At 41.3% G+C, this 15,568-nt stretch overlaps 1 protein-coding gene across 1 annotated transcript; it reads left to right on the forward strand.

The window, feature by feature from the left end:
• Nucleotides 1-4,783: 4,783 nt before the first annotated feature.
• On the forward strand, nt 4,784-7,035 carry LOC107276201 (dioscorin DB3S). The gene is made up of 4 exons (XM_015794035.2): nt 4,784-5,317; nt 5,736-5,906; nt 6,453-6,506; nt 6,847-7,035. Exons 1-4 carry the CDS (start codon nt 4,799-4,801, stop codon nt 6,931-6,933), a joined length of 831 nt encoding a protein of 276 aa, XP_015649521.1. The 5' UTR covers nt 4,784-4,798; the 3' UTR covers nt 6,934-7,035.
• The last annotated feature ends 8,533 nt before the right edge of the window (nt 7,036-15,568 follow it).

Below are 15,568 nucleotides of genomic sequence, written 5' to 3' on the forward strand. Positions count from 1 at the left end.
GCAAAATTTTTATTTTTGTCATTTCTCCATCTGACTCTATTTAAACAATTTGAAATTTGAAATTCAAAGTTTGAAAAGTTCAAATAGAATTTTAGATCAGTGAACGACTCCAACTGAAAAAGTCATCAACAACAAAATTGTATAACTCATCAAAATCTATAACTTTTATTTTGGCCATTTTTCTATATAACATTTTTTGAACCGTTTGAATTTGAATTTGAAAATATGACAACTTCAAACAACATTTTCAAATACTAAATGATATCAACTGAAAAAGTCATCAACAACAAAGTTGAATAACTCATCAAGATCTAAAACTTTTATTTTGGTCATTTCTTCATACGACAAAGTGATAGTAACATTGTTCACAAAATTGACATATCTCTTATCTGGTTTTATAAACTATAACACATATATGTAAAATTTGTGAATAATATTAATAACGTTTCGTCGGATGAAGAAATAACAAAAATAAAAGTTTTAGACCTTGATGAGTTATTCAACTTTGTTGTTGATGACTTTTTCAGTTGATATCATTTAGTATTTAAAAATGTTGTTTGAAGTTGTCATATTTTTAAATTCAAATTGAAACTGTTCAAAAAAAAGTTATATTGAAAAATGACCAAACTAAAATTTGTAAATATTGATAAGTTATACAACTTTGTTGTTGACATTTTTTCCATTTGAAATCATTTACTACCCGTAAAATTATTTTGACTTATAAAATGAATTATTATACGGCACTAAATTATTTTGCTATAGTCAACTTACAAATATAAACATTTCATATGAAAATAGAAAATAGTCATCGGTGACGGGTTTTAGTTAATGCCCGATAGAGATTAAGTATATAGCCCATCACTGATGAGTCATCTGTGACGGGCCTAGTTGTTATCTCAAACGGGCCTCAAGTTGGTGCACGTCACAGATGATGGTCATTGTGACGGGCCACAACTTGAGGCCCGTTTGAGATATGGAATGTTATCTCAATCGGGTCTAAAGTTGTGGTCCGTCACTGATAGGTGTCATCCGTGATGGGCTTAAGTTTTATGCCCATCTAACATGTCTATGCGACCATATCTCAATCGGACACTTTTCGGCCCGATTGAGATGACTTCCTTGTGACGGCCCGCTATTTCTAAGCATATTAGAGCCCGTCACAGATAGAAGGATCTGTACTAGTGGGAGGAGAATTTCTCTAGGCTTAGATCGATGTCCGTTAGTCGTATTCCTTATGTATCTATTATGTTATAAAGATAACTAGCTCTTCAATGATATGAGCCACAAATTAAGTTCACCCGAGAGACTAGAAAATCTCATATTAATTAACTTAAGAATGATTTTTTTTACCATTAAATCATAGTGGGCCTAAATTATTGAGGTGTAGATTGGTCGATAATTGTATACCATCCAACAATTTTATTTTTAAATATATCGTAGACACAAATTACCACTGTACGCATAGAAACATAAAGAGCCTTCTATTTTTAAAATATATAATATTGTGTACAAATTAAATTGTATGCATGGACAAAAAATTAAGACTCCAACACTATTCAGTTTCATATAAAAACCATAATTGTATTTATAGAAAAAAAGGATTATGAATAAAATCCAATTTCTACCTTTTATCAAGCTCTGCTAATCCTATCTTCCTATATAGTTGGCACCCACTAAAAGGCATTTACTCCTATAAAACAAACCATGCAAGAAGCCACATCATCAATAATTCTAAGCCATCGGATCGTATCCTATCTTATTATAAAATTATCCTACACTAACTCCTTAAACTTAACATGCAAAGATGCCACATCATCATCGCCACATCACCATCCACTAATTAACAAGATGCCACATATCATCCACTAACAATCATCACATTTAAACATCATGCAAGCATACTATATCTTTATAGTTTTTATAATTTAAGAGCTTTTCAAATACAAACATATGAAATTATCATCCAACATAATTCACATAATGTTTCAATGTATATTTTTATTATGTTTTATGATATCCTATATACTTATATAGTTCATCCTCACTTAGTTAGTGCTTAAATGATTAATCTATAGTCCAAATTATCTTTCTCCTTTTTTCCTCTAATTAAGTCATATCACATCAATTGTTTTTAGCCTTTAGATGATTAATCTACGGTCCAAACTATCTCCCTACTTTTCTTCTTCCATAAAGTCATACCACCTTACTTTTTACGTTTGAATCATCATTCTACATACTATTTATATTTAAATTATCATAAACCACATTAATTTACTTAATCTGATGTTATCTAGCTATCTTACACGTTATTTTTTTTATTGTTATCGTACTAAATTCCCGCAGCAATGCACGGGGTTTCACCTAGTTAGTACATAGTTATCAGCCGTTGGATAAAGAAGCTACTCATCCATCTAATTTAATCATTGATTACTTATCCAGTCACCTCCCTTTAGCTCATAATCGCGCGTGACATTGTTATCCATTTTGCGCATAATACTATGTTTTCCCCTCCCAAGTCCTCCGAGATAATGCAAATTAACTTATCTTTTTTTAATACAACTCAAATTATTGTATAAGATGTGAGTTTTGTTTTGTTATAAATAATTGGATAACATAAGGTAATTAGACATCATTAACCTAAACCTATTTTTGAAACAACCTTGAGATAAAGCAAAGAGGTGCAGACTACTCTAATTATGACGATATCCAAATTGTGCATGAAAATAACTTTCGTGCATCATAAAAAAACACAATGACATTTAAAAAAATAAAACATGAATTGCATTGTAATAGCAGAGGCGGCTATATATGAAGCCATATTATCATTTATTTTGTATATATACAGAGTTACATCTAATCATTTAAAACATTGATTTTATTTGACGATAAAACTAGCAAATCCCACGGCAAGGCGCGGGGTGCCAACTAGTTATTGTATATAATTAAACAATTAATGGTTGCGGCTTTCGGCAGGCACACAACAGGCCAACTGGGGAGGGCTACTTGAGGTGATGAATGATCTTAGCTACAAATGCACTTACCATCATTCCTATTTGGTTTAGGACTGCAAGCATCAATCATTTATGTATTTTTATTCGAAACAAAAACCATTTCATAATCTTCAAGAGAGATGTAATGGATTAATACGATTGATGCAAAACAAACTGATTTCAAAGATTGCTACCTTAAGAAATAGCCTGTGAAAAACGTATTTTAATGTGCATCCAGCTTCTTAATCCGCATGTGTAAAAAATTTTCACGGGCATTTTGTTTGGTCGTTCTGTAAAAATATCTGAACTCTCAACTAGAATTGAAGCAGATCAGAAAGCGCTCATACAAACAGGTTAATTATCAGCCGTCTGTAAAAAATAATTACCAGCAGATAAGAAAGCGCTCATCCACGGCAGATTGATCCACTGCCTCGCAAACTTCGGTCGTCGGGATCGAAGAAGACGAGGGAGAGAGGGAGGAGAAGCGGCGGGATCCGCGAGTAGACCGCAGCCACCAACGTCCCCATCGCTGCAGTCACGCCACGCCATCACCGTAGCCGTAGCCATAGCCGTTACCGAGGGCGGCGGATCCAGCACTCCCGAGGGCGGCGCCACCGGATCCGCTGCCCGCCGTCGCCGCTCAGTCCCACCGCCACCACCTGCCGCTTCCGAGGTCGAGGGCGGCGGATCCGCAAGCTGCCGCCACTAGCTCCAGAGGTCGGTGGCGGGTGCATCCGCCCGCTGCCCGCCACCGCCCACTGCCGCCCGCCGCCGCCGCTCCCGAGGTTGGGGTCGGTGGATCCGCGCGTCGATGTCGCCACCGAGGACGGAGGCGGCGCAGTGGGGGGAGAGAGGCGGCGCGGTGGGGGGGGGGGAGAGAGAAGGTACGGATGATTGGAAAGCGGAGGCAGCGCGGTGGGGAGAGAGGCGGCGGCAGCGCAGTGAATGGGAGCGAGGCGACGTGCCTGGTCTAGGGTTAGGGTCTAGGCGCGGTGAATTGAAGTGCGAGGCGAGGCTTTTTTCCGTGGATATTTTCCAGCATTTTTCTTTTCGTTTGTAGGTACAAAACATTGCTGACAGATAATCAATCACTAAGTTTTGCTGACATATAATTGGTTTCTACTTATAATATTGCTGACAGATATTTTGATCAAAAAATATTTAGATTTGCTGACATATAACATGTCATATTACATAGTATTGCCAACATATAATTTACCAAAAACCTTTACTACCAAATAGTCTAACAATAATTTTTTATTTTTACCGGCAATATAATTTACCAAAAACCTTTACTACCAAATAGTCTAACAATAATTGTTTATTTTTACCGACAGATGTCCGTTGGCAATCTTGTGTCATGGTGTAGTGTAGCTAGTTGTATACATACAATGCTTTACTTTGCTATATATCGATCGATCAACAGTTGCGGCTTAACACATTCAAGCATCCAGGCACACGCACGTACGTACTATACACACGGACACACCTCTGTCTAGCACTGGGCACACATATCTGAAGATAACTGAGAAAAACCAATTAAATTAAGTACACCTAGTTCTGTCTATCTTAACGCCGTGTACGTACGTATCTGCTTAATTATAATAAGAGATTAAGAGTGATCAGAGACGCAACCAGTAAGTACGTTGTGCCGCTTGTGCTCCATCCATGCTGTACGTACGCATAGCACGTACAATAATAGTTCCAACTTGACATGCATGAACGAACACGTAGCTAGCTACCTTGCTGGCCCCTGTATAAATACCCCTATATACCCTAGCTCTACCAGCCAGCCAAACAGTAGCAACATGAGTTCAGCTCGCCGCCTCCTCCTCCTCGCCGGCGCCGCTGCCGCCATCGCACTCCTGCTCTCGGCCACTGCCCCGGTGGCCGGAGCCGAGGACGACGGCTACAGCTACATCCCTGGCTCGCCCAGGGGGCCGCAGAACTGGGGCAGCCTGAAACCGGAATGGGCCACCTGCAGCAGCGGTAAGATGCAGTCGCCAATCAACCTCGGCCTCCTCGACCTCACCTTGGCTCCCGGCCTCGGCAACCTCAACTACACCTACAAGAACGCCAACGCCTCCGTCGTCAACCGTGGCCACGACATCATGGTTAGGTTTGACGGCGACGCTGGTAGCCTAAAGATAAATGGCACGGCGTACCAGCTCCGGCAAATGCACTGGCATACGCCGTCGGAGCACACCATCGATGGCCGGAGGTATGACATGGAGCTACATATGGTGCACCTCAATGCCCAGAACCAGGCCGCCGTCATTGGCATCCTCTACACCATCGGCACCACCCCGGACGAGTTTCTGCAAAAGGTCTGTTAAATACATAATTCACATAGTTTGCACACATGGCTAATGCTTCTAAGAAAAATCAAAATCTGTAACTTTTTACAGTAACAACTAAACTAGCAATATATATTTTTATTGTCAAGCTAGTATTTGTTGTTATTAGGTTCATATTTGAAGAACTACACATGATGTTGAATAATTCACCGTTATTGATGATATACTAATTGTTTTAACTTATTAGAGACGACATAGAAAACTAATATGTCTTATATTGTAGAACAAAGGAAGCACTGATAATATCATCAATGGTTTGTCATGTCTATTTTAATGTGATAGTTTGGAGCAACTGATGACCAAGATAGATATATTGTTTCTTTAACCATCACAAACAGATTATTACACATGTATATTCTTGCTATGCTGAACTTCTTGTTGCATGCAGATGGAGCCTTATATAATTGCGATATCAAACCAAGAAGGTAAAGAGAAGATGGTCGTTGGTGGGGCGGATCCAAATGTAGCCAAGGGAAAGGATACCGTGTACTATCGCTACATGGGCTCCTTTACCACACCACCTTGCACGGAGGGGGTCATCTGGACCGTTGTCAGGAAGGTACGTATGTATATCATAAGTAGGTTAATTTCACATTTTAAAACTATTTTGTTGTTTCTTTTTGTCAAGAATTAATCTTTAAACAGGATACTATAAGTTACCATATTTAGTTTCTTAGTGACGACTTACTAAAATCTTAAATATAGGAGAAATACTAAATATCTAATAGTATTCTAAATAAATAGTGTTTATGGTAAGGTCTACGAGCACAAATAAGTAATAAATTGGTATCCAAGGAACAACCTACTCAACGGTAGCTTCTACCTGTCTAGCTCTCAGCGAGTACAACTTTCAAGCTCTCAGCAAGGAACAACCTACACAAGTTTTTTGGTTTCATCTGCCAAGGCCTAGCTTGTATAAATTTAACCCAGTTTCAATCTCTTGCCACCTTTAATCCTACATATCACCCTATTAAAGCTGTAAACAATCTATAACATGAAGCACTAGGAATGTGCTAAGGCGACCACATTCAGTTTTAGTTGGTGAGGGAAGTTCTTTTAGTTATGTACTTATGTTCCTATGCTATCTGTCTCTTTTCTTCTTCAGGTGCACACCGTGTCACTGTCCCAAATCACACTTCTCAAGGCAGCTGTGCTCATGGTAAGTGAAAAAGTCGTTCATGTTTAATACTCTCTTCGTCTCTAAATATTTGACGCCGTTGATTTTTTAAAACATGTTTGATTGTTCGTCCTATTCAAAAACTTTTGTAAAATATGTAAAATTATATGTATACATAAAAGTATATTTAACAATGAATCAAATGATAGGAAAATAATTATTAATTACTTAAATTTATTGAATAAGACGAACGGTCAAACATATTTAAAAAAGTCAATAACGTCAAATATTTAGGGACGGAGGGAGTATCTATTAATAGATGACAATGAACAATTATTTCGTTTGTTCTTACTTGATGATCTGCCTATGTGCATACATGCAGGGTAATGAGAACAACGCGAGACCCCTCCAGGATGTGAACAACAGGGAGATTGACCTGTTCTTTCCTCTTCCTCTGATCAATAACTGAACGACATGCTTGACCTACACAGTTGATTTACAACGTATCGCCTGACACACGCGCATGGAGAATCATCAAACATATATGTACTTATAAATATATAGTATTACTCATGTTTGTGTAAATCTCATCATCATGGTGTCACTTATATATATATATATATATATATATATATATATATATATATATGTATATATATATATATATATATATATATGTATATATATATATATATATATGTATGTATATATATATATATATATATATATATGTATATATATATATATATATATATATATATATGTATATATATATATATATATATATATATATATATATATATATATATATATATATCTGTGTGTGTAAGTCCATTGTTAGTCTTGATCACCTAGCTTCATAAAGAGAGGAGCATATATATGTCGTTCAATCATATTTGCATAGCATAATAATGCATGCATAGTTTTTATATGTATCTCTTTCCGGTGCTGCTATGTATCTCTATACGATTAAATAAAAATACCAATGTTTTATAATTATGTAAATCATCATATTCATCTTCATAGCATAAAAAGTATGTTGATAAGGATTTGGCCATGGCCCATGGAGTAGGCCAACTTAATATATAGTACTATCCAGCTGGAATTGTGCTATGGTAAACTTAAAATTAGAAAAATTATTTGTGTATACCTGATCGTATTGGCCATATCTTTTTTTTCAGGGAATGTCATATCCCTTTTTTATACATGATAACCTTATCTTTAATGAGTGGTTAAATTAACCATACTTCATGGTGTTTGGAGGAATGAGCTGTTAGAGATGTATAAACCCTGCCCCGTCAGTCATGTGTTTCCATAGCATAACATCTGGAATGATTTGTTATTGCGAGATATGGTGAATGGCATATGTAATGTGTCATTTATTATGAACCGTTTATAGATGAGTCTTCATCTATAATAGCTTATAAATATGACATGTTAGAGATGAGTTCTTCTCTCTAATTGGCCTGGTTTTTAACCGTTACATCGATGATTAATACCTGATCCGTTCAAATGTTAATGTCCAGCCCACATGGCCTTCTCTCTCTCTCTCTCTCTCTCTGGACTAGCTACATCTCAGCTAGCTATGGCCGCCGCCTTGCGTTGTGCTTAGTTACATTTCTAAGTGCACAATTGACTCCAATATTGTCCTCACTTTTTGTTGACTTTGTTCATGCCTACAACTTAACCCTTTTACCATGTGCGTGCTCTCTTATTGGTCTCACCCTTTGAATGTCCTATACGTGCCTTCCTAAAAGGTAAGCTTGTATGTAGGCCACCTTGTCCACAAGATCACTTAATTGATCCTAGTACAATTGTCTAGTATTTCTTATTACCTCTTATCTCTTTTGTCAATATCGTTGATCTTTCTAAATATTATGTTGCCATTCTTTCTAATGATCTTGATTTAGTTTATGAAAACACATAATTAGATTTTTCACTCAAAAATCTGGTTTCATAAAACTACAAGCTTATATAAAAAATGTCAATGTTATGGATTAGGTATATATCCTATACTTAGATTCGTAGCTACCATAAATACCGCATACCGAATATCAAACAGAAAAGTATATTTAAATATGGTATAAGAATGAAAACTCCTTCCATAGGAATAGAGGTTGTCGGAGTCTGATACGGAAAAGGCAAGGTCTTATCTACCTGCATTCTACAAGGGCTATCCGACTTTTACTTGGAGAGGAAGTTGCCTACATGCATAAATACAATGTTCCCTAGAAGAGGAGGGCATGGAATCACAAGCCATAGCTACAAGCCACAAAGCAGATCCGTCCAGAGAAAGTCAATAGCTAGCCCCTGACTATAAGTCATCGGATAGTTCTCGGCAAAGATCAATTGGTAGGCTAGATTAGCTAACTTACTCCACTATTGTTATATGTGAGAGACATTTCATAACTATACATATAAATTAGATTAGTGCTATTACCCATGTCGGGGGCCTGAACCAGTATAAAAATCTATTATCTTCCATCTTCTTTACCGCAATCTCGCGTATATCTACGTACCAACGATCCCCATACTCTATATTTAAATACCGCAGGCGGCTATAGCCCATCGACAAAAAAGTCAACCTCAAAGTCACATCTCAAACCATGAAAAGTCAAAACATTGCAAATTTTTTGGTATATTAGTCACATAGCCTAATTAATGTATTTTTGGAGTGAGTAATGATTACTTGCCACTGTTAGCAACTTAGCACCTTAATTATCTCCATGTACAATGATCAAATGGTTCGTGTATTTTCATGGTTAGCCTTACTATAACTTTTTCCTTCTGCCATCTAATTTTGACCGACACCGACGTATCCATATATGTGCATCCTATCTCTACTATTAGAAAAATTGAAGTTGTTTTTGCCGATATTTTGGTACGTCATCCGTGTATGAGTCGGTTTCTAAGTTCGTTTGCTTTTGGAAATACACATTCGTATTTGGGTCGGTTTTTAAGATCCTTCAATTTTTAGTAATACAGAAGGAATTATATAATATATCTGTCAAAAAAAACTCGCATGCTAACTAGATGATCGGACTTCTAACTATAGCTCATGATTTTTCTATATATATATATATATATATATATATATATATATATATATATATATATATATATATATATATATATATATATATATACACACATATACATATACACATATACATATACACATATACATAGATATACACATATACATATACACATATACATAGATATACACATATACATATACGTATATATGTATATGTATATATGTATATGTATATGTGTATATGTATATATGTATATGTATATGTGTATATGTATATGTATATGTATATATGTATATATATATATATATATCTATATGTGTATGTGTATATGTATATGTATGTGTATATGTATATATATATATGTATATATGTATGTATATGTATATGTATGTGTATATGTATATATATATATATATATATATATATATATATATATATATATATATATATATATATATATATATATCCAAGCGAACCCCCACAATGAATTTCATCTTAACAAGACTTCACCCGTTGCAACGCACGGGCATTTTTTCAGTATATTTAAATATATTAAATGTTGTATTGAAAACTAAAGTATATGGTTTGATATATGTTGTCTGGCCGCCAAGTGACAGGTAGCGAAGAATCCAACTAAGTTGAGTATTATCCTTGCATGTTACCGCTTCCTAACCTTTTTTTACATCCAAACATAACCTTTTTTTTGCTTGTTGTTATCAATACCCGTTACTTATATATTTTGTTAGATTTTTCTTCTTATATGTTTAGGAGAACTAGTAAAACTATATATGGTTCAATACCATTTCTTCATATGAAAAAAATATTAATATCATTTTCACATGATAGATCATAATATTTTTATTATTTACACCATTATACGCTCATTCTAGAGTTATGTCTAGTAAGAACCGTTTTTTTTGACAAATTGACCCTTTTCAAAAACTTATTTCGAAACTAACCCCTGCCAAAAACTTCAACCAAAACTAGGCCGTCGGCTCAGCGCCAAGCGCATTGGCGCTGAGGTTGGCCGTGTCAGCGCCAACGGGACTGGCGCTGACATTGTGCCACCGTGGCGGCCGGGCCGATTGTCACGCCCAGAAATTCCCGAATAGAATTCCAAGCAGAATGTGCATTAAAATCCCCGTCCAGGACCAGCCGGGGTACACAAACGACAATGTTGACATTCAGATCCACGTCTTACAAACGTCATAAAAGTCTTACAAAAATGCAGCGGAAAACAAAAGGTAACTGGAGCTAAGCCCTGACTAAACTGCAGCGGGAACACCACTCCACAGGCATCCTCGACGGCACGGACGAAGCCTACTCCTCGGGGAAACCTTCATCTGACACATACCCGTCCTCTGGGGTTGGGAAAAGTAGAGCAAGACTGAGTACTACCCACTGTACTCAGCAAGTCATACCGGAATAGGGGTATGATGCAGGGAATTAACAAAGAAGAGCTAGAGTGGTTCATTTGCATAAATACTGGCATTTATAAACAGGAATTGAATGCGAAAACGGTTGTAATAATTAAGCAGTATTAAACATCCGCTGTCCAACGCTAACCCACGTTGCGACAGGCCCAACCATCCACCTAAACTATCCAAATTCATCAGATTACACTAGGGTGAGACTAATCACGGTGAATCTGGTTGACCGCCCATAACCGCGGGCGCGGCTATTCGAATAGTTTTACTCTGATCAGAGGTGTACAACTGTACCCACAAGACACAGCCCCACGACACGTTTCCGTGCGCCGACATGCCACCACGACATACCGGAAAGAGGCCGTGACAGGACCATTCGCATAACCCCCTCTAACCAAGCACACCACACCTCAGGTTTCACCCCCACTCCTCGCAAGGCAGCGGGCAGTCCCCTCTCGTGCCTAGGTGAATCCGGAAGCCGCATAGGCCGTCGCAGGGCCCATCCAAACTCCATCACGCCCACCCTTGCCTGGATGCGTCGGCTAGAGGAAAGCTACACTACAAGCCCAGCCGTTGCCCACGCTGGCTTGTGGTAAGTACGATAAGTTCTTCCAGGGCATCCCGCGAACCGGTCCTTAACTGCCATGGGTGCGACCAGCAAAACCATGCACCCACAGCCCACCATGTGATTCATTTTAATTAACCAACACCAGAGCGGTGGTACTAATCCAACATTATCATATAAACCTATAGTCTAGGTTTTAAATGAGATCTCCCCATTGTGTGCTAGTTGAACTAAGCATGGCTAAGCAAACCCTAGTCCTAACTCTAATCATGTTATGACCCAAGCTAACAAAGGAGCATGGTATCAAAATAGCATGGCTGTAACAATAGGTAACCATCCCATAGTAATATTGCAAAACAAATGCGGTATTTGAAAGAAAACATTAGGACATTTGCAATATAGGATCAATATGATCAAGTGACAAGCATGACTTGCCTTGCTCTGCTGCTGGAGGGACCTCGGCGACTATCTCGAAGTACACCGGAGCGTCGGAGGGATCGGAATCTAACGACATACAAAGCAAACATTGCAAACAGGCTATAAGACTACTGAAACAGAGAACAAAACTATTTTTAATGGATTCTACACATTTTCCTTGATTTACTGAGACTTGAATGGGATTAAACGGAGCTCGGATGAATTAGTTATGAATTTTAGAAGATTCACTGTGTTTATTACTATAACCAAAAATCCTTAAATAATTTATTGCGCAATATTAACCAGGGCTGACGTCAGCACAGGTGGCGCGGCGCCGACATGCGGGGCCCACCGGTCAGCGACACGGGGAGGAGAGAGGAGGCGTCGGCACGCGGGACCCACAGGTCAGTGGCGCGGGAGAGGGAAAGGAAGGGGCGGCGGCACTCGGCGCGACCCGGCTCAAGACCGGCCGACCGGCCGCGGCGACGGCGACGGCGCGCGCGCGAACGGGTTGCCGGCGACGGCACCCGGCGGCGGAGGCGACGCAAAAGCGGCGGCAGCGGACGGCGGCAACGACCCAAAGCGACGGCGAGCGCGGGTGGCGGCGACGCACGGGGAAACGGGGAAGGAGAGGAGAGGAGATGCCTCACCGAGGGTGGCCGGCGCGGAGGAAGACGATGGCGAACGGCGACGGCAGGCCACGGGAGGCGACGGCGACCGGCGGACGAGCTTCGGCGTGCCCTAAGGAAGGAGAAGAGAGGGATTAGAGAGAGGGAGATGGACAACGGCGACCGGCATCCGAGGCCGAAAGCGGCGGTAGAGATGGTGCTCACCCGTGCGCGTGGGGATGAGGGCTCCGGCGACGAACCTCGACGGAGGAGGGGTGGACGAGGTGGACCTCGGCCGCGCGAAGCTAACGGCGACGACGGCGCAAGACGGCGGCGAGCCTAGCGGCGGCTAGCGGCGGCCGAAGTAGCAAAAACGGCGGCGGCGGGTGTTTGCACGGCGCGGGAGCGATGGGGAGCTCGGGAGAGGTCGGCGAAATGGGGAAAAAGCGAGAGGGGGTGCCGGCGATGCTTAAATAGGGGGAGAGGGAACCGGACGTGGCCGGGAGCGGCGGGAATCGCCGCCGACGCGGGGGAGTGGGGAGGAGAGAGAGGCGGGATTCGGTTTTCGAATCCCGGTCATCTCGGGCGCGGGCGCGAGCGGGAGAGAGAGGGGAATGGGCGCGGAGAGCGCGGCGCACGCGCGGACGTGGCCGACGTGGCCCGGGGAAGGCGGAGGCGTGGGCGCGGCGACGGTTGCGGGCGCGGCGGCGCGCCGGGATCGGCGGGAGGTGGGAAACGGGTCTGACAGGTGGGTCCCACCTGTCGGCGACCCCGGGAGGGAGGGAGGCGGGCGGCCGGCTGCCGGGCTGGGCCTCGGCCTGCGGCCGGCCCAACAGAGAGGGGGGGGAAGAAAAGGAGAAATGGGCCGACGGCCCATTTGACAAAAAGGAGGAAAAAGAGAGGAAAAAGAAAAAGAAAAAGGAAAAAGGATTTTCCCTGGAATAAAATATTGCTTGCTCAATTTTAATTGGTTAAAATTATTTCTAGAGCTCTGAAAATTCCACTAAAAATCCTGTTAATGAATTTTGACATGTAGAACTCAAGAAAAATTCTACATGTCAAGTCCGATTATTATTTGCATTACTTTCTTAGGGTTTTCTCCTGATTTTACCTGCATTTTCTTGGGGTCATTTGAAAATTACAATTTTGGCTTGGGAGGAAAACTTCGGGGTGTGACAAACCTACCCCCCTTAAACGGAATCTCGGCCCCGAGATTCAGAGGAGCTGGTGAAGAGGTGCGGATGGGCGGCTTTCAACTCATCTTCCCTTTCCCAGGTTGCTTCCTCTTCCGAATGATGACTCCACTGAACTCGGCAAAACCGGGTAACCTTGTTTCTGGTTCTCCTTTCGCTGGTATCAAGTATGCGAACCGGCTTCTCCACATAAGTTAGGTCCTCCTGGATATCAATGTGTTCCGAATCAGCCTGTTCTTCAGGTACCCTTAAACACTTCTTTAATTGAGACACGTGGAACACGTCATGGATGCCGATCATGTTGGATGGAAGTTCTAGCTGATAAGCAACTTCTCCCCTTCGTTCCAAGATTTTGTATGGTCCCACGAAGCGTGGTGCCAACTTGCCTTTCGTCTGAAAACGGTGTACTCCCCGGAGCGGAGTGACACGAAGATACACGTAATCTCCTGCCTCAAAAGTGAGCTCCCTTCGACGGTTATCCGCGTAGCTCTTCTGTCGAGACTGAGCAATCCTCAACCTTTCCCTGATGATTTGACTTTCTCTTCTGCTTCCGCTAATACTTCTGTTCCGAACAGTTGACGTTCGCCTGTCTGATCCCAGAAGAGAGGTGTGCGGCACTTCCGGCCGTATAAAGCTTCAAACGGTGCCATCTGTAGACTGGCCTGGTAGCTGTTGTTGTACGAGAATTCCGCATATGGCAAGCTTTTGTCCCAAGCTCCACCAAAATCAAGAGCGCAAGCTCTCAACATATCTTCCAAGATTTGATTGACTCGCTCGGTCTGACCATCAGTTTGCGGGTGATAAGCCGTGCTGAAGTTTAAACGGGTCCCCAATTCTTCCTGCAGTTTCTGCCAAAACTTTGAGGTGAACTGACTACCTCGGTCGGATACTATCTTCCTGGGTACCCCATGCAAACACATGATCTTTGCGAGGTACAATTCTGCCAATCTCTTTCCCGTATAGGTGGTATGTACTGGTATAAAGTGAGCCACCTTGGTGAGTCGATCCACGACTACCCAGATTGAATCGTGACCCGATGATGTCCGGGGCAGTCCTGTTATAAAGTCCATTCCAATCTCCTCCCATTTCCATTCCGGGATTTGAAGAGGTTGGAGTAAACCTGCTGGTCTTTGGTGCTCTGCCTTCACTCGTTGGCAAACATCGCAGAGTGCGACGAATTCAGCTATTTCTCTCCTCATGCTGACCCACCAAAATTTTTCTTTGAGGTCTTGATACATTTTAGTGCTGCCTGGATGAATGGAGTACTGGGTCTGATGAGCCTCGGTGAGTATCAGATCCTTCAGTTCCTTGTCGTCAGGTACACACAATCTTTCTCCCATCCAGATTGTGCCATGCTCATCTTCGTGGAAATCCCGGGCTTTTCCGACTCTCATATTCTTTTTCAGCTCTGCTATCTCAGAATCATTTACTTGAGCTGCTCTGACTTGATCCACGAGAGTGGGCCGTGCCTCCAGAGCGGCTACAAACCCGTGTTCAACAATTCCCATGTTGAGATGTTCAAACTCCTGCCGCAATTCCTCACACATGCCCTCGATGCATAGGGCAGTGCAGTAACTTTTCCGGCTTAAAGCGTCTGCCACCACATTGGCTTTACCCGGGTGGTAGTGAATACTCATGTCATAGTCTTTGATTAGTTCCAACCATCTTCGTTGTCGGAGATTTAGGTCCGGTTGGGTGAAGATGTATTTCAGACTCTTATGGTCCGTATATACTTCGCAGCGGTTGCCAATCAGATAGTGCCTCCAGATCTTCAAAGCATGAACCACTGCTGCCAATTCCAAGTCATGAGTTGGATAATTTCCTTCGTGTGGACGCAACTGCCGCGAGGCATA

Source organism: Oryza sativa, chromosome 8, assembly GCF_034140825.1.
Source record: "Oryza sativa Japonica Group chromosome 8, ASM3414082v1".
Classification (NCBI taxonomy): domain Eukaryota; kingdom Viridiplantae; phylum Streptophyta; class Magnoliopsida; order Poales; family Poaceae; genus Oryza; species Oryza sativa.

Coding starts and splice junctions, on each gene's coding strand:
- LOC107276201 (XM_015794035.2), top strand. CDS start 4,799: ATGAGTTCAGCTCGCCGCCTCCTCCTCCTCGCCGGCGCCGCTGCCGCC. Junction 5,318..5,735: donor CGGACGAGTTTCTGCAAAAG/GTCTGTTAAATA, acceptor TGTTGCATGCAG/ATGGAGCCTTATATAATTGC. Junction 6,507..6,846: donor TCAAGGCAGCTGTGCTCATG/GTAAGTGAAAAA, acceptor GCATACATGCAG/GGTAATGAGAACAACGCGAG.